Source organism: Orcinus orca, chromosome 13, assembly GCF_937001465.1.
Source record: "Orcinus orca chromosome 13, mOrcOrc1.1, whole genome shotgun sequence".
In the NCBI taxonomy this organism is placed as follows: Eukaryota; Metazoa; Chordata; class Mammalia; order Artiodactyla; family Delphinidae; genus Orcinus; species Orcinus orca.
The window spans coordinates 66,068,968-66,089,482 of NC_064571.1; the positions used below are offsets into that span (position 1 = coordinate 66,068,968).

At 35.2% G+C, this 20,515-nt stretch overlaps 1 protein-coding gene across 6 annotated transcripts in view; it reads right to left on the minus strand.

The window, feature by feature from the left end:
- The window catches only part of BIRC6 (baculoviral IAP repeat containing 6), a 239,505-nt gene that overhangs the window by 125,627 nt on the left and 93,363 nt on the right, over positions 1-20,515 (minus strand). For all 6 annotated transcript variants that reach the window (XR_004482481.2, XM_033425249.2, XM_049696304.1 and 3 more), the window contains 14 exons: positions 19,277-19,491; positions 18,733-18,941; positions 18,040-18,386; positions 14,751-14,970; positions 14,101-14,234; positions 13,230-13,367; positions 11,699-11,826; positions 8,490-8,621; positions 7,475-7,690; positions 6,426-6,609; positions 5,646-5,801; positions 4,134-4,267; positions 3,336-3,489; positions 760-876 (listed from right to left, as the gene is read on the minus strand). Coding sequence is in view for 5 of the 6 variants with exons in the window: in XM_033425249.2 (XP_033281140.1) it covers positions 760-876; positions 3,336-3,489; positions 4,134-4,267; positions 5,646-5,801; positions 6,426-6,609; positions 7,475-7,690; positions 8,490-8,621; positions 11,699-11,826; positions 13,230-13,367; positions 14,101-14,234; positions 14,751-14,970; positions 18,040-18,386; positions 18,733-18,941; positions 19,277-19,491 (2,484 nt within the window). In the remaining variant the exon portion in view is untranslated. The remainder of the gene's footprint in view (positions 1-759; positions 877-3,335; positions 3,490-4,133; positions 4,268-5,645; positions 5,802-6,425; positions 6,610-7,474; positions 7,691-8,489; positions 8,622-11,698; positions 11,827-13,229; positions 13,368-14,100; positions 14,235-14,750; positions 14,971-18,039; positions 18,387-18,732; positions 18,942-19,276; positions 19,492-20,515) is intronic.

Below are 20,515 nucleotides of genomic sequence, written 5' to 3' on the forward strand. Positions count from 1 at the left end.
GTCAGCACAGCTCCTATGTTAAGACAGACAGGCTGCTATCTAACTATACTCACCTGACAGAAGGGGATCTACCCAAGCCTAGAACAACATCAACTGTCAGCAAACCATGTCCTAACGGCCAAATCTGACAGGCCACCAGATTCCGTAACACGGTTTCTTTAATAACCATGCCTATTCATTTAGGTATATATTGTCTACAGCTGCTTTCCTGCTGCAAAGTCAGAGTAGACCTGCAACACACCCTGTATAGCCCCAGAAAGCCTAAAATATTTACTATCCAGTCATTTACTACAAAAAGTTTTTCTTCTTTTGCTGTAAATAATTAGGTAGTAAATCCTCTCAATTCTGTAGTTCAATCAGGCCCATTTGGCTATCTTCATTACCTAAGTCTTCCATCTTGGTCTTAAAGGAAGATAAAGATGTTACTATTAAGAAACCCATTTTATCATAAATTTGGATATAATGCAACGAACTCCCAGGCAGCTAGCTATGCAGGCTCCCCCAGGAATTTCATTAACCGCACACCACCACCATAACAAAAACATGACTCAGGTTTTTGGACTGAACTTATGAGCACTACATGGAGGTAATTTGTTCCCCCTCTGCTCTCCTGATTTATTAATCCTTTGTCTTATTTCTCAACTTCCTACTAACTTAGCAAGGGAGAATTTAAAAATCCATCCTTACTGAGTGCACCTGAAAATAATCAGGAGATGAACTGTTCATGGTAATTCTCTAAGAATGGTGACTTTTACTCACAGGTAGGAGATGTATTTGTTAATGCCTGTAAAATGGAATCTGCTTCTAGGGTTGACATCATTTTCAACATAAGTTCTGCTTGTTGTTCAAGTCCAACTTCTAGACGAGCATCTAGGGCTACAGAAAGCAATTAAAAGAAAAAACAAAACCTATTTGATAATTATTATTCACGTCCTACTTCCTACAATAAAATGTTGACATCTGAACCCAAAACAGGGTGAGTAGTGTATCTTCACATCAGAACAACCTGGCATGGGGTATCAGAGTTACAGCAGGTAACAACATCTGTGCAAAGGAGGCTAGAGATGGGAGAGTAGATATATAAAGAGAGGTAGATCAAGTAAGTGAAGTAATGATAATGGAAGCAAATAAATTAAGAATGATGAGAATCAGGTACCTCACTATCAGAGAAAAGAGAAATATGGAAAAGGAAAAAACTAATATGAAGCTTATGGAGTAGATTACTGTTAGATTAACTGATATATCAATGTGGACTCATGGCATTCTAGACGGATAGACAGACAAATATAGAAATAAATATAAACACAAATGTGTGTACACACTCCCTAGATTTATCCATCAAGAGAGAGTGTGGAACAGCCAAAAATTAACAGCAAGTCTATCTAGCACTCAAATCTTGAATTCTTAATCACATTTCTCCACTAAAAGGTTCTGAAATACCATTTTCATTCATGAAGTGGCTAACTCCCAGTCTGGGGAAGGGAAAGTAAATGATGAGCCTGGGGCATTTTGTTATGCCAGGAAACAGAGAAGTGTTCAAAGAAATATGAAGACATTTCAAAAAGACAGAGACCAGATTAAAGGAGATACCATGTGTCAAATCAGGGACATTTCGAACATCAAAATAAATAATGACAACATTGCGAATGTACTTAATGCCACAGAATTGTACACTTAAAAATGGTTAAAATGGGTCTTCTCTGGTGGTGCAGTGGTTGAGGTTCCACCTGCCAATGCAGGGGACACGGGTTCATGCCCCGGTCCGGGAGGATCCCACATGCCGCAGAGCGGCTGGGCCCGTGAGCCACAATCGCTGAGCCTGCGCGTCCGGAGCCTGTGCTCCACAACGGGAGAGGCCACAACAGTGAGAGGCCCGCATACCGCAAAAAAAAAAAAAAAAAAAAAAGGCTAAAATGGAAAATTTTATGATCTCTTGAATTTACCTCAATAAAAACAAGAAAATAATGATAACAAATTATAACCCACTGAATAAAATAGGAAACCACTGGTCTATTCAAAACTAAGTGAATAAAATAATAACTTTTTTAAAAAAGAATAGATTCCAAGTATTATTCTGCCACTCCAACCCATCAAAACTTTCTTACAAAAGGGAAAAGAATAACTTTTCACTGGAAAATATTGGTAGACATCTCCTTTATCAAGTAATTAAACTTAATGCCACCAGCAGTGGTCCAAATTAAAATCATGAGCCACCTAATAGGATGCAGTAAGAAAACCTGAGCAGTACACTTTCTTGATATTTATGCCAAAAACACATGACCACAATCTAATTGTGAGGAAATAGCATACAAACCCAAATTGAGGGACATACTACTGAACAAGTGTCCTATAATCATCAAAAGCACCAAGGTCATGAAAGTTACCTCTGACAAAGTGTGGCAGACTGAATAAGACTAAAGAGATATGATAACTACGGTTGATGCTTGAACAACACAGTTTGAGCCACATGAGTCCACTTATACATGGACTTTTTTCAACAAATATGTACGCACTATCCATAGTTGGTTGAATGCATGGATGCAAAACCTTGGAGACGGAGGGCCAACTGTAAAGTTATACACAGACTTCCAACTGTGTGGGAGTGGGCCCCCCACCCCCACCTTATTCAAGGGTCAACAGTAAATGCAACACACAATTTTGTACTGGATCATTCTGCATAAAGGGCATAATTTAGACATAACTGCTGAAACCTGAATGGGGTCTTAAAGTTACTAATGTTAATTTCCTGATTTTGATGGAATGTGCTTCCTGATGTGTTTATGTAGAAGAAATGTTCTGCTTTGTAAAACAAACAAAATAAAACAAAAAAACATCAGATTACCAACTTACTCCCAAATGGGTCAGGATAACAAATGTTCTCTGTATTAACTTGCAACTTTTCAGTAAATGTATGATTGTTTCAAAATTTAAGAAAAGATTTTATTTTTAAAAAAAGTTATATACTCTATGTGACTAGAAGAGTGCAAAAATAATACTCAACGTGATTTCATTCTGTTTACAAATAAAATATAAATTTATTATTAACAATAAAAATAAAAGGAAGCACAATTAATTAAAACCACCAGCAAACCCACACAACTCACAAATATATTTTGCAAAGTGTTATTCTGAGAAACAAAAAATAGACCATAAATAGAAGCTCTTCTAAACTGACTGACACACAGCTCTGAATGACAGTCACTCTCACGGCACCCCTGCAATAATAAACCCTCTCAGCAAACACTCAGGATCAAATTCTCAGGAGACAAAGAATACATAAATTGAGGACTTGTTTTAAGAATAGCTTATGCCTTAAAATATGAACACACACTTACCCTGAGACACTGAAACACTAACTGTCTGTGATCCATTCTTCTCTGTATTTGCTGGTGGCTTTGCTACAGGAATTCCAAGACCTCCTATGTATGGGTTGTAATTGTAGGTGCCATAATCAGCACCCCAATAGTCATACCATGTACTGCTTATTGGCTTAAAAGAATAGGAAAAAACTGTGGTTTATTTTTGCCTCTTCACGAAGAGTGACATATTATTTACATTACCTAAAGTCAAACAGGGCTACAAAATAAACGTTCTCCTTACCCTTTAAATTTCTAAAACATAATCTTAATGATTAAAGGAATGGTTCCTAATATTCTCTCCATTTTATCCCAAAATCTAAAAAAACCTTATTTGTTAGACTCTGAGAGGTAATTAACATCTTTAATAAAATCTCTTACACACAAAATGAACCAAAATAAAGTATTAGGGAGGTATCTCCTTTAGAAAAAGTAGCAGCTAACAAAGAAGGAGATTCTGCAATGAACCCAACTTGGATAAGCTTAAATGCTGCTTGAAATGTCAACAGTCCATAACCATACCTCCCATGCTTATTAGTGGTTCTTATTATCATATAAGATAATGTTAGTGGCTATATTAATAAAATGATGTAAGTCCTCCGTATACTATTCCACTAGTTCTATAAAAAATCTACTATAGTACCTAGAGGAATTTAATTTTGAGTAAGCTAAATAATGGGTTATATTAGGTGTATACTTTCGTCTTTTAAGTAATTAATAAACCAGAAGTATAAGATGAAAGGTTTTAATTGCAAAGAATACTCTACTATATCGTACCTTAAAAACTTTGGCTGCAAGAGGATCCTTTTCCAAATCAATATCTAAAGGATCAATGTCAACTTCCATTAGATCCTGAAGTAGCTCAAGATCAATTTCTTTATCTTTTTCCAAAGAGGAAAGAGGAGGTGCACCTTCAAATAATTGAAAGTGGTTTTTTTTGGTGGAGTACATAACATAAAATTTAACCAATATATTGCTTTTAATTACAGAAAAAGTTAATTTACTTATACATAATATATATTTCTACTGATACAAAAATCTCTAAATTTTTATACCTGACAATTAAGAGTAAGTATGCAAAAATATCACCCTATAACACAAAATTAAGAGCACCAGTGCAATAATATGTGACTTCCTAGGGAAAAAGACCATATGATTAATCCTTGTTGAATCAAGTTACATAAACTTTGTTGTTAAAAATAATCATTAACCATTTCTAGAATGAACAATGTTATTCGTTTTATTGCCTCAATATGTAATTCATTATATTACATCCAGTAGTTAAGGAAATAATACCAGGTATTACAGTGAAAAGCAAAGATTTCAGTTTTAAGACTGCTATTCACCTTATTTTTCTATCATGAATTGGAAATGATTTTGCTCTCAGATGACTCCAAATTTTTAACTAGCCTTTTATGCCTTACAACTCTTATCTTCCTTCCCTTCCCACCCTCTATTATTCAACATATATTTATAGAATGCCAAGAAAATACTAGCCTGTATTAGGGTCTGAGTATATAAAGATTAATAAAACAAATGTCCACCCTCCAACAAATTAACAGAGGTTCAGAGGTGAGGGTACACTACAGAAATTAAACCAACTACAACGTAATAGGTGCTATCAGAGACAATCTAGAATGTAGGCAGTGCTGCAGGCAGCACCGATGGCAGTCTCCAGCATTGCTGGTGGTAATGGAAAAAGCTTCTTGGAGGAGAGCATGCTTTATGGGAATCTTAGATAAGAAGTTCATCATGCAAACTAGAGAAGAAAGTCTACTCCAGATAAAGGGACTATCAGACAGAAAGGATAAAATCATGAGAGAATCTAAGATTAAGGAATGAGACAGATGAAATGACCACAGCATTGCAAAACAGTCTTCAAAAGTAAGGAGTACACCACAAAGGACTGTACACGCTAAGATACACATTATAGTTTTTGAAAAGGCAGAAAACAAAGAAAGAAAAAAGAAAAAGAGAACAAGAGCCTTGCTATCTTTACCACTGTGTATCTTTAACTGTTTTCTAGGTTGTAATTCTTTCAACATAGCCAAATAAGACCATATCAAGATAACACAGACCCTGTGAAAGGATACCATTTTATTTTAATATGCATTCAGAGAATCAAAGCAAAACATACTTATCAGGAAAATAACTGATATGGTTACTAAGGCCAAAGACCTAATATAAAACTTAACTTTATACTTCATTAATATTCTTAATTTTGAAACATGTTTCATTTTCTTAAAAAAGAGCTACAGATATTTTAAGTAAAAAATTTAAAGAATGTACCTGTTATATCATGTGTCAAAGGTTCATCTATAGTTTCCAGCAACTGAGCTGAAGACTGCTGCAGGGCGTCATCAGAGTCACCAGCTGTTGCACCTACATCATCACTCACTGTTCCTTCCTCCATGGCTTCTGCAGCTACTGGAGCCAGCAATTCTCCTGCAGGTAAGAAGAGCATCCTAACTGCTTTAGTAATTAGTAAACAGACATCCAAACCATAGTTTTTCATCCAGTATTGAGAATAGCATGTGTACTCTACCAACCACAAAAGATTCTGAGGCAAATGAGTCCACACCTACCCAAGGAAATGCTAGGGCTCACTGCATTACCTTCAAATGCTAACTAATAGCAAATACAAAATGTGCGATATGAACAAGGAGTTATTATAATCACTTTACACACATTAACTCACTTATTCATCAAAATAACTTCATAAGAAAGATACTTTTATTATCCTTATTTTACAGATGAAAAAACTGAGGAGCAGGGAGTACCTTCCTCAAGTGCACATAAAGAATTAGGAAGCAGCCCACTGCTGGTATTAATAAGGAAGCTGACTAGCTCCAATATCCCTGTACTCTGTAACCTAACTCCTCCATAAAAACTTGCATTTATTACAAGTGTCAACATAATTAAACGCAAAAGTAATTCTAAATGGTTGCTACTGCCATACATGAAAGAGACATTTTATACTTTTGAGGAGCTCACAGTTTCCTTTAAAGATTAGTCAAGCAGCAACAAGCTAATTTTGACATACCTTATTAAAAATAAATCCTAACAAACCTGCTAAAATATCCTGTAGCATACAAGTTAAGGAATATTGAGCCCAAGCACCACCCCAAGATATATCTCCTCTATTGAAGTCAGTTCCAACCAAGAGTAATAGCAGTCTTTCCAGTTGGGGTTCATTCACAATCTCACACAGATGTATAGTTGGCCTCGTGGCATTCGCAATGCGTGCAAGAACCTGTAATACATTTTATAAAATCATACACTTAAATAGCAATTAAATATGTTTTTCCAAAAATAAAGCATTGAAGTAACTGCTTTCAATGAGATATGCTTTTGATGTCAAAATAATTATTTGATGTAAATGCAAAAGAAATGTAATTTCATGGATCAAATATTAAAATCCAGGTAAAAACCTGAGTTGAATAGTTTAAAATAATTTCTATAAGCAATGAATATGCTACAGGAAAGCTTTCAGGGCATTAATACACCCTTCACTGCTATAATCTGACACTCGTTTGTAGATTTCCTATCCTGATAATAATAATTTCCTATCCTAATAGACAAAAGGTAGGCTGTAGATAGACATACCCACATTACTTACATTTCAAATCTACATTAATCTAGTTTTAACTAGGTTAAAAATATACATTAGGGGCTTCCCTGGTGGCACAGTGGTTGGGGGTCCGCCTGCCGATGCAGGGGACACAGGTTCATGCCCCGGTCCGGGAAGATCCCACATGCCGCGGAGCGGCTGGGCCTGTCAGCCATGGCCGCTGAGCCTGCGCGTCCAGAGCCTGTGCTACGCAACCAGAGAGGCCACAACAGTGAGAGGCCCGCGTACCGCAAAATATATATATATATATATATATATACACACACACACACACACACACACACACATTAGGTCTCCTAAGAAATAAGTGCCAAAATATTTTTAAAACCTTTCAAGGCACATTAAAAAAAAAACTAAACTGCATAAAAGGAAAACCAGTGAAAGCACTTTTATTTCTCTTAAAAATCAATTAAAAACTGCATTTTTTCTTATTTCTTTTTCTTACTAAGTCTGTATAATTATAAATTATGTCTGTTCGTTTACTTACCTTACAAACAAATAATAAGAGATCTGCATGGCATGTAAAATCCATGGAGAGGAGAAAAAGGACAAGTTTCTGGACTACTGAAATACAACGTTCATGAGCCAGGGTAAATGGAAGTGGTTCTATCTCTGGGCTTTCCTTTGTTGTTGTAACTTCTGTGTCTAAATTAGAACGAGACCACTCTGCTGTCCGACGTAATCGAATTAAATCCTTAAAGTGCTGTACACAGAAATTTACAATATTTAAACCACTGTTTATTGAATGAAAATTCTTGCAGTAAAAGTTTATTTATGACATGAAAATATTCACTCAGAAAACTTACAACTTCTAAAGAACAAAATTTTTAGGCAAACCATAAGCTTCAAAAAGTAAGACTATTAAAAACTATACTGACCAATATACCTCATGTCCTATTTTAAAATAAGGTATCAGATACATAACAGAATATCAGAAAGGTGAAGTTCTATAGAAAGGCTACAACAGGTCAAATCTAACATTTTAAATAAATATTACCAAAACATCTAAATATAATCATAAAAGGTGAATGGTAAAGAAACCTATATATACTAAGTACAGAGTATTAATTCATTTCAAACTCTGATGGAGTAACTGTAATTTCATATTTAAAGAAACACAATATGTAAACTTGGTTGCTACATATAAATGTTATCCCCCAAATTTAAAAAAATATATCATTATTTTTAAAAATTTTACATATAAAGGACACATTAGGAAAACCATATATTTCCTGAGTCCTTTTATCTTCAATTTACTGGAACACAATTCACTTTAGAAGAAATACACTATAAAAATACTTTAAGCCCACATTAATCATATATTTACTTGAGTTAAAAGCTACCTTTCCCAAAAAAGGTACAAGGAATAGATTTTTGTTGATAAGCAGAATAACAAAGTTTCCTGATCATTACTAAAAATACTTAACTATTCAAGTAACTTAAAATACTAAAAGGGAGAGTGACTTTTCTAAGATAATTACATTAAAAAGTAAAGATCATACCTTTGAGGTCGCCTGCTTTAATTTGGCTTGCTCTACCAGAAGTTTATATGATGATCCTTTGTTGCTTTGTATTTTTTCTTTTTCCATCTGTTCCACCAAAGCCTTCTGTTTTGCTTTTAGTAAGTTAAGTTGCTTAAAAAAAAAAAAGTTAATCTTATAGTTAACAGTGTTAAAAACAACAAAGTAAATTATTATACTCCTCAGAATCTATACATCAAACTAATAGAATAAGTAATTCTCTGAAAAATCTAGTTTAAACTATGTTGCTGATTTTTTAAAAATCACTTCCAAATTCCAAATAAAAGATCTCCCCCTGTTGTAATTAAGAAGTAATTAATTTCTTACCCATGGGAGAAGGGAAATAACTGGAATACTTTTTTATGTAAGCCACTAATGAGACTGACTGATGGAGTATTTTTTAAACAGAGGAAAAGAATTATTTTTAAATACATGGGGAAAATTCTTTTATTGTACAATATTCTTAGCTTGGCTTTTATGGGAATCTTCAAAAGTAGAACATTTTTTGGTATGTCTATGTTTTTTATTAATTAAAAAGTTTACTGCAGTAACTGTAAATTCACATGCAGTTGTTAAAAAATAATGCAGAGATCTCTGGTACACTTTACCCAATTTGTTGGTTCAGGTATCCACCACTACAGTTAATACTGTACACCATCACCATCACAAGGTTTTCTCATGTTGTCCTCTTATGCTGCCCGCCCTCCTCCCTCCTATCCTATCTGTCCCATCCGTACCCCTGGCAACCACTAGTAGGTTGAAATGAACAAATAGACCAACAAGGAGAAAAAAATTTCTGCCTAGAAAGACCTTGAAAATCTGCTGAATGACAAAACCACTTTGCCATATATCCATTATGCAGAACATTACTCTAAACAGAAAGTCACTAGAACATTATAGCCATAATTATAAATGCACAATTCAGTTAAGAACTTAATCTACCTTTTCAAGGAATATTTCCTTAATTTCTACTGTTGCTACATATTTTTGTTATCAGCAAGAAAAAGAACATTATATTATAAAGAAATATCCATTTGGCTGTTATCTCCATATATGAAGAAAAATATATCATAAATTAAAACCAGCATGCACGTGTATTAAATAATCAATACATGGTATGTGAATGTGAGAAGAACAAATCAGTATTTTCAGAAAATTGTTCCAAAAGTTCTACAATTAACATATACAACAACTGCAATCAAGAAAAAATATAATCTTTATTTTGAAACAACCATAATCTTAATCAACAATTTATATTGCTATACAAAGACATTTTTTCCCTAACTATCTGAGAATACGTTGGCAACCTGATGACCAATCACCCCTGAATACTTTAATGTGTATTTCCTAGAAACAAGACCCTTCTCCTACAAACCATAATACAACCACTAAAATCAAAGAAGTAACATCCATGCACTACTAACAACTAACTATTCCTCAGACCCCACTTTTTTTTTTTTTTTTTTTGCCGTACGCGGGCCTCTCACTGCTGCGGCCTCTCCCGTTGCGGAGCACAGGCTCCGGACGCGCAGGCCCAGCGGCCATGGCTCACGGGCCCAGCCGCTCCGCGGCACGCGGGATCCTCCCGGACCGGGGCACTAACCCGCGTCCCCTGCATCGGCAGGCGGACTCTCAACCACTGCGCCACCAGGGAAGCCCCAGACCCCACTTTTAAGTTTTGCTAACTGTCCCCAAAATGTCCTTTATAATAAAGCATAAAATAGTAAAATACTGCTAAGAAAAATCCACTGGATCATTCTCTAGGTTTGTTTTCCATCTTCATATCCTAAAGTAAATACAGCAAATATAATCATTAAGTGCTCGATAAATTTTAGCTGAATTTGAAATTTTAGGTGATTATTAGTACCACCTAAAATTAGTTAGGAGTCTCAAATGGAAAAAGGAGTTGAGGGAAAAGCTTCACATCATTTTTCTTGCAAAAGGCCAATAGTTGCTCATAGTTGAAAAATTCAGTAGTAAAACTAAATAATTTATTGCTGAGTTCATATTTTTTAAAAAGCCCAAAAGCTTTCACAAACTTTCAGATCTTAAAGGCGTTCTTATAAAATCTCATTTCATCTTAAATCAATTATACAAATATTTTTAGATGACACACTAGGCTCTATACCGGGTATCAAAGATACAGTATATATTCCTGTATATACTGTAAGACAAAGAGGAAGACACGTTTTAAAATAAAGAACTGGCTCATAAGAATCTGACATCAGCTATAAACTCAGGTTAATAAAAGAATCCCAACAAAAAAGTATGATAAATATAATGAAAGGAAAAATATAGGGTACATGGGGAACATATTTTATGGGATAATAACTGAGAAACCAGGGAAAACGTCTTTGAGGAAGTGAATGTAAACTAACATGTGAAAAATAAGTTAGATTATCCAAGCAAAACAGTAAATTTAGTAGTTGGTGGGAAGGAGGGGAGGGATGGGGGATAAGCACATACTAAAATCCTGGATGAAAAAACTGGTGTAGGTGGTCCAGGAACCCACATTCAGTATGGCTAGACCAAAATTCAAACCTGAAAGTTAGATGGGCAGATGACAGATATACTAAAGCTATGTTAAGGTGTTTGACCGTCATCCAAAGTTCAACTGGAAACCACTAATAATTTAGAGAAGGAGTGATATGATTAGGTTTGTATCTAAAAGAACTCTGTAGGGGCAGCATGAAAAATGGATTGGACTGAGAAAGAACAAAGGCAGATAGGCCTTCTGACTAGGCAAATGACGGCTGCACTTAGAATGGTAGTAATAGACATGTGAAGAGGTAGACAGTTTTTTGTTTTTTGATGTGTACCATTTTTAAAGTCTTTATTGAATTTGTTACAATACTGCTTCTGTTTTTTTATGTTTTGGTTTTTTGGCCGTGAGGCATGTGGGATCTCAGCTCCCAGGGATTAAACCCACACCCCCTGCACTGGAAGGCAAAGTCTTAACCACTGGACCGCCAGGGATGTCCCTACGGTTTAAAGGACATTACCAAAAATCTGTAAACTACATATTGTTGCCATCTTACAAATAAGGAACTCAGACTCAAAAGTGTCAAATAATTTCCCTAAATTAACTAGTTCATTAAATATCATACCTAAGGTCTGATGGCAGGTCTATCTCATGCAATGTCTCAAACATTAAAACAAACCAAACAAACAAAAAAAATACTGAAAATTACCTGTTTATGATGAACTAGCTGCTTTCTTATTTTTCTGGAATATAATCTATCAAGGCTACTGCTGCCTTTGGAAGACCTATTTATGTTCTGGGTGTGCAGATTATTATTAATAAAACTCCACTGGTTACCTACAGGGCAAGGAAAAGTTGTATTAATAATTCTGTTAAATGTGATTTTAAAGTACTATTGACACCCAGAAAACATAAAATGATAAATGTGTCAATAACGACAAAGCAATTTTTAAAAAAATTAAGGAAACCATCGTAAAGAAATTGCTAAGAACATCTGACCTTAGAAAAGTTAACCTAGATCCTAAATGACTTTAAGACCACAGTTCTCTCTGCCTCCAATCCTTTCATTAACAGCCAACTTTCTCCACAACTGTTTAAAATTGATCTCTGTACAACACAACTTTGATAATGTCGCTCAACTGTAACAACAACAAAATGCTCACTATTGCCTATTTCGAACTCACATGCTTTTTGTACAGGGACCCAAAAAAAGGGATACTCAATAATCTGATTTAATGACTGCAAAAATAAAGTTGGATAGTTTAAAAAACATGCTGTGTAGCTCTACTTATTCTCATTTTGGAATGTGTCCAGATTATTCCTTGTCACTTTGCTCAGTTCAGGCTTAATCCCATACTTTAACCATCCTCAATGATTTTTTCATGTCTGCTTAACCTAATGACATCTTTTTCTGTTTTCTATTATCCCTTTGTCAAGTCAATTCAAATTCTTCAAGCCCTAAAAAAATGTCTTCTACTAATGTATTTCCATAATACATGAATACTGTAAATAAAAACTAACTCCTCCCATACCATCTGTTACATTCCAACTTTACAGGTAGTTGTATTTGTGTCTTAATTCTACATCCTATAACTGAGACATATAGCATTTGTTAAAAATATTCCCTGTACATGAAAAGAATTCCCCACCCTATTCTCAAACATAATGTGTACCATAAACAACTGATTAATTGGGCTGGCCAAAAAGTTCATTCAGGATTTTCTGTAACATCTTATACCTATAAAACATCTCAAGTGATCTTTTTTTAATATTATAATCCTAATAATGTATAAAATTCTAAGTTTTAAGGCACTTACTATCTGTATTTACATATTAGATGTAGCTACTTCATAAAGTCTTGTTAACTTGGAAGAGGAGAAGAAAATTTGTCTTGCACTTTGTCTTTCATTTAAAAAATTTTCTGTGCTTTAAGCTTACGGAGAAAGATTACAACTCGCAAAAATCTGAGAATTTCTATATCTAAGCATAAAAGTCATTTGTAGTTAATTAGTAGAAACATTTTATAATAGTAAATGGAATGATATACTAAACTAAATACAATAACTCTCCACAGATTTCCTTTTTATAAACTTCACCTATATGTATGTTATTCCTGGTAAAGTTAATTAATATTTTACATAAATTACATACAGCTGGAATCTCCAGGCCAATGCCAGTTCTGGAAAAACTGGGTAGTCACTCAAAATCCCCACCAACAGATTATTATAAACTTCTGATACCTGTCATAAACCTCTCCCTGTCTTTACCATTCAAAGGTTTCTTTGCAGCTGCTGCTTCATCTTCTACAGTTGCCACATAATCCAGCAACCTGGACACCAGCATAACAACCCAACTGATCATGGGAATATCTAGTACTCCTGAATAGAAATGTGAGGAGAAAAAATAATCAGGTGACTCTAAGAATCCTAATGAAATCTGATAAAATAATTATAAAATTAAGACATTTTATAAATCCAAAACACACCATATAATTATGAACACTAATATTTATAGTAAGCCTCAAAACTGAAACCTATGGCCAAAAATGAAGTAACACATCAAATCAAATGGAAGACTTGACAAATGCTTCTTGGTACAAAAATAGATTCATAAGTGTAGCTTGAATCTAACAGGTAATAACTTATAAACTAGAAAACAAGGTATAAGAAGCTATTCCTCGACTTACAGGTGACTGAAATTTAAAGTCTCTCAAGTTATAATTCATACAGTTTTAAACTATGCTCTAAAGTTTTTATTCCAATAACAATTTTCTTGCTCAAATGAAGCTCATTATCCATGATGAGAACAGCAATGCTGCCTTAAAGCTTAAACACAAGAGTTTGATTTTATCTATGATAGTATAAAAACAACATACCCACAATAATTCCCAAGTTCAAAACTCACATAAAGAAAAGGTAACATTTTTAAAAAGCAGTAACCATGTGGCAGTCAATCACACGAAGGCTGATCATTCTAAAAAGTCTACATCATAAAAATATTAGTGTGCAGCAAAATGAATAGTAAAATAAGTATTTCAGACTAGTCATTTTATAAAAGCCGTATTTACAGGAATCTTACGTTTTTACTAAAGATCACTAATTTAAATAATACCTTCTGTCCTCCTATGCATGGGTAACTGCGGCTGAAGAGGTGACAGTAAATTATCCAACAGATTAAGTAAGCTTTCTAATACTCCACTATTACTAAGTGATCTCTGACCAATGCAGGAAAGTAACATGAAGACCCTAAAAAAAAAAAAAGATACAAATAAAATAGCCAATATGAATCACTTTAAGTGTTCATCTTAAAAATAATTCACTTTGTAATCTAAGAGAGTAATGATAGAATATCTGGTTATTAGTAAGATTTATATCTGGAAGTATAATGTTAAAATTAGCTCTTTTTCAGCTACTGCTTATATTTTCTAATTTTATCTACAAGAAATCAACTAGAGAGAACTGTATAATAGACTCAAAAATATAAATTTGATACATAAAATAACATGATCTGATAGGAAATATTTGTAAACACAGATCTATAAACTCCACAGATTCAGTTAGGAAACTAAAGAATATAGTCCAGTTACATCATGTAGAATCTTCTTCAAAATGCCCTTCACTGGGCATTCCTCAAACTGTGAAAAGACAGGCTTTAGTTCATTTCTCCACACTCAGTATCCACATACACAAGATTTCCAAATCTGAACACTGCGGGAAGCATAAGTCACTAATAACAAATTAATCCAATATTTTCTGACCTACCTATCCTGTGGGAAGATGAGAAGTTGCTCTGAATTGTACAGTTCCTGAAGAACATTAGAAAGAAACTGGCCCCACCATCTTTCACCACCACAGAGTTGAACCAGTAGAAGACCAGTATGTAACCGTATCTTTGGGGTTCCACTGATGCACAGGTGTTTAAAAAGCTCTTCACAGGCCTGGGCATGGAATGTACTCTGCAAAACTGCAGGAACAGAGTGTCCTATTACAAGAAAGAAAACAGTAAAATTTCCTAGTTAAGAGCATGCTATAGTATCAACATCAGCATCCCTAGATAGGCTTTCCTCTTTACCAGCATATTTTTGGTCTATTTATTTTCCTATTCATTTATTTACTCCTTATATGTAGAATTTTAACTGTCAAATACTTGGAGAAAAGAAGAATTAGCAATTATATCAATTATATTTCTTTTTTTGTGGAGTTCAGTGTATCAGATGGCTGTGTGTGCACGTGCGCACATTACATCATATATAATAATCAAAAATAGCTCCTGGTTAGAAAATGACAGTTCTGTATTAGATTAGCAATTTATTAACAGTTTTCACCGTTGCACTTTCAAACATTATTTATTGTTTTGCTAGTAACACAATGATATGACACATCAATAGCGGAAACTCAAGAAAAAAATCATCAAAAATCTATTTAAGAGATAGCCTCTCCACCAGAGGACAGACAGCAGAAGCAAGAAGAACTACAATCCTGCAGCCTGTGGAACAAAAACCACATTCACAGAAACAGAGACAAGATGAAAAGGCAGAGGGCTACATCCCAGATGAAGGAACAAGATAAAACCCCAGAAAAACAACTAAATGAAAATAGGCAACCTTCCAGAAAAAGAATTCAGAATAATGATAGTGAAGATGATCCAGGACCTCGGAAAAAGAATGGAGGCAAAGATCGAAAGGATGCAAGAAATGTTTAACAAAGTCCTAGAAGAATTAAAGAACAAACAAACAGAGATGAACAATACAATAAGTGATTCCTACACTAGAAGGAATCAACAGCAGAATAACTAAGGCAGAAGAATGGATAAGTGACCTGGAAGACAGAATGGTGGAATTCACTGCTGCGGAACAGAATAAAGAAAAAAGAATGAAAAGAAATGAAGACAGCCTAAGAGACCTCTGGGACAACATTAAACACAACAACTTTCACATTACAGGGGTCTCAGAAGGAGAAGAGAAAGGACCCGAGAAAATATTTGAAGAGACTGTAATTGAAAACTTCCCTAACATGGGAAAGGAAATAGCCACCCAAGTCCAGGAAGCGCAGCGAGTCCCATACAGGACAAACCCAAGGAGAAACACGCCAAGACACACAGTAATCAAATTGGCAAAAATTAAAGACAAAGAAAAATTATTAAAAGCAGCAAGGGAAAAAACGACAAATAACACACAAGGGAACTCCCATAACGTTAACAGCTGATTTCTCAGCAAAAACTCTACAAGCCAGAAGGGAGTGGCATGATATACTTGAAGTGATGAAAGGGAAGAACCTACAACCAAGATTACTCTACCCAGCAAGGATCTCATTCAGATCCCATGGAGAAATCAAAAGCTTTACAGACAAGCAAAAGCTAAGAAAATTCAGCACCATAAAACCAGCTCTACAAAAAATACTAAAGGAACCTCTACATGGGAAACACAAGAGAAGAAAAGGACCTACAAAAAACAAACCCAAAACAATTAATAAAATGGTCACAGGAACATACATATCGATAATTACCTTAAACGTGAATGGATTAAATGTTCCAAGCAAAAGACACAGGCTTGCTGAATGGATATAAAAACAAGACCCTCCGGGAGGATCCCACATGCCATGGAGCGGCTGGGCCCGGGAGCCATGGCCACTGAGTGTGCGTGTCCGGAGCCTGTGCTCTGCAGCGGGAGAGGCCGCAGCGGTGAGAGGCCCGTGTACCGAAGAAAAAAAAACAAAAACAAAAACAAGACCCACATATATGCTGTCTACGAGAGACCCACTTCAGACCTAAGGACACATTCAGACTGAAAGTGAGGGGATGGAAAAAGATATTCCATGCAAATGGAAATCAAAAGAAATCTGCAGGGCTTCCCTGGTGGCGCAGTGGTTCAGAGTCCGCCTGCCGATGCAGGGGACGCGGGTTCGTGCCCCGGTCCGGGAAGATCCCACATGCCGTGGAGCGGCTGGGCCCGTGAGCCATGGCCGCTGAGCCTGTGCGTCCGGAGCCTGTGCTCTGCAACGGGGGAGGCCACAACAGTGAGAGGCCCGCGTATGGCAAAAAAAAAAAAAAAAAGGCAGAAGACCTAAATAGACATTTCTCCAAAGAAGACATATAGATGGCCAAGAAGCACATGAAAAGCTGCTCAACATCACTAATTATTAGAGAAATGCAAATCAAAACTACAATGAGGTATCACCTCACACCAGTTAGAATGGGCATCATCAGAAAATCTACAAACAACAAATGCTGGAGAGGGTGTGGAGAAAAGGGAACCCTCTTGCACTGTTGGTGGGAATGTAAATTGATAGAGCCACTATGGAGAACAGTATGGAGGTTCCTTAAAAAACTAAAAATAGAATTACCGTATGATCCAGCAATTCCACTACTGGGCATATACCCAGAGAAAATTCAAAAAGACACATGCACCCCAATGTTCACTGCAGCACTATTTACAATAGCCCGGTCATGGAAGCAACCTAAATGCCCATCGACAGACGAATGGATAAAGAAGATGTGGTACGTATATACAATGGAATATTCCTCAGCCATAAAAAGGAACGAAATTGGGTCATTTGTAGAGACGTGGATGGATCTAGAGACTGTCATACAGAGTGAAGTAAGTCAGAAAGAGAAAAACAAATATCGTATATTAACGCATATATGTGGAACCTAGAAAAATCGTACAGATGAACCGGTTTGCAGGGGAGAAATAGAGACACAGATGTAGAGAACAAATGTATGGACACCAAGTGGGGAAAGCGGCTGGGGGGGTGGGATGAATTGGGAGATTGGGATTGACATGTATACACTGATGTGTATAAAATGGATGACTAATAAGAACCTGCTGTATAATAAAAATAAAGTAAAATTCAAAAAATTTAAAAAATAATCTATTTAAGAAAAACAAAAATAAGGGGAAAAAATGAATTAACCTAAAAACACATTACATAAAAACATCAGAAAGGATACCAAAATAAACAGAACCCAGGAAATATGAATACAACAAAACATGCAACAAAATCACATCAAATATATTTCCGGCCTTTTTAAATACTTAAGTCAAATACAAACCATTGGAAGAGTGAAGAAGGCTGAGCAAAGTGTCCAATAAATATCTGATGATAGTACGTAACTGCTCTGTGGAAGACGTCTGAATTAAATCTTTTGGGTCTGAAGTTTCATTCAACATCCTCCTACTTGCTCCAAGAGCTACTCTGAGCCTCTGCACTGCATTATGAGCCAAATTTAGTTGAAGCTGTAGCTGAATACAGTCCTGATAGGCAGAAAAGACCCTGCTGTCCTCCTCGACGGCCTTGTCTGGCTTTCTCAAAAAGTACTGTGCATTGTTAGCACTGTTGAGAGGAGGAAGATCAATACTTTGCAAAAGAGTTTCTAGTCGATGACAAGCCAAGTTATACCTGTAAGTAAAAAATAAACGAACAAAATAATTCCTGCAATGTTCTCTTTGACATACATGTACGAATACACACTAAAATTAAATCTCTAAAACAAGTTAACACACAACCATTAAAAAGAATTAATCAATGTCAATTCATCAATTGGTAAGTACTAAAAAAAATAGAACCAATTATTTAATCACAATATATTAATGCATTAAACATTATTGTAACATGCTAGTGTCCTACTGCCTTTTTCTCTTTTCTATACACTTATGAAAAGTCATTTCTTGACAAGTATGTGGGAGACATTATAGAAAATATAGGGTTTCAATAAGACTAAAATATATTGCAATTTTCTACTAACCTGCACTGTATATCCTCCTGTAGAGCAACCATCATTGTTAAATGCTGGTCAATTTCTGGTTGGTTTGCAGATTCTCCCTCTCCCCTCAGAGGATCATGCATTAATTTCAGTTCACTCTCCCAAGGCAAGATATAGGTATGACCATAGTAAAATCCTAATGGGATTTTAGCTCTGGCATTTGTACTTCCATAGCGTCCAATGACAGTGATCTGAAATGAAAACTTATAAATATACATAACCACCCATCTACCACAATAAAAATCTGAGTCATGTATTTTAAAAGATAATTATATTATAAATTATAAAAAGATACTTTTGTTTTTATTTTTTAATTGAAGTATAGTTGAATTACAATGTTGTATTAATTTCTGCTGTACAGCAAAGTGATTCAGTTATACATAATTTTTCCATTATGGTTTACCACAGGATATTGAATATGGTTCCCTGTGCTATAAGGATACTTTTAAATTATATGTCTGAATATTTTCCATAACTTATCAGAAACATGGAAGGCATATCAATTCATTTTCTTGAAGTTCTTTACCTTCATGAATCTACACACTGGAGGTGGTATCAAATCATGAAGAATTAGTGAATGGGTGCTTATATCTGTTGCCACTACCAGTCGCCTCCCATCAACCTCTTCTCCTAATGTCCAAATGTCAATTGACAAGGAGGCCAAGTCTCCACAAGTGGGAATCAATACGTCTGTCAACAGTATTGGTCTACCAAAATCCAAGGTCACAAATCTCCTTGCTCCTATGAGAGATAGAGAGCAACAGCTGACACAAAATACCATGTATCAATTAACCAAAAGACACACTCTGAAACAATCTGGAACATTCATCTTAAAATATGAAATCAACTCACTAAACTACAAACAAGAAGAAATGTTAATAATTCTCATTCAAAAACTGTCTAAAACCTCAATTTATATTAGTTTGAACCCCAAGATTTAAGTAAAAAATATACAAGAATAAGTTTGTTACTATGAAGGCAATCAACTGTACATATAAGCTTATTTTAAAACTTTAGAGCAAAAAAAGGTAAATCAGCAAAAATATAGATTAATTCAATGAAGTACCTATCGGTTTTTCTTTCAGTCATTTGGTCTTTTAATTTTACAACTAAATGTATTTATTACTGATACCAAATTTTATTATTTGATTTTGGTTTTCTTAAGCCTTATTTAACATCTTTTGGAGTTGCATCTTACATTGGGGTTAAGATGTAAAAGACAAGCGTAAGGCTGAAATCACATGTAGTCATTACTACCACACTAAAAAATCTCTGAGGAAGGTCCTCCAATGGAGACAGATAAAACTTACTTACAAACAATGCTTCCCTCCCATACTGACACATCACTGTCTCTTCAGCTCAGTACCAAATGAAGTAGAAGGCTTACTCTTAAGGGCGACACTAAAGAGACAGTATGTCTTTTATGTGTAAGCTCATATATTAACAAAAGAATGATCTGAGAGAAACAGAGGAGCAGATTTGCATCTCTCAACTCACACACATTTCAGGAATAAGCTCAGTTAGTGAAACAGCAGGCATTAATAAAATCCTACTTATTTTTCTTCTTTATTGTGTTAGGGGCAGATAGTAACCTTACCAGTTACATTTTACAGTGAAGGAACCCAACTAAATTTAACTTGTAGGACTAGTGCCATTTCCATAGAGCCATTTTAAGGAAAACAAGGCAGTATTTTCCTAAACAGAAAGACTACTGAACAAAAAACATAATTCTCCCCCCTTTAGGGGGCTTACGTGCCACAGTCGA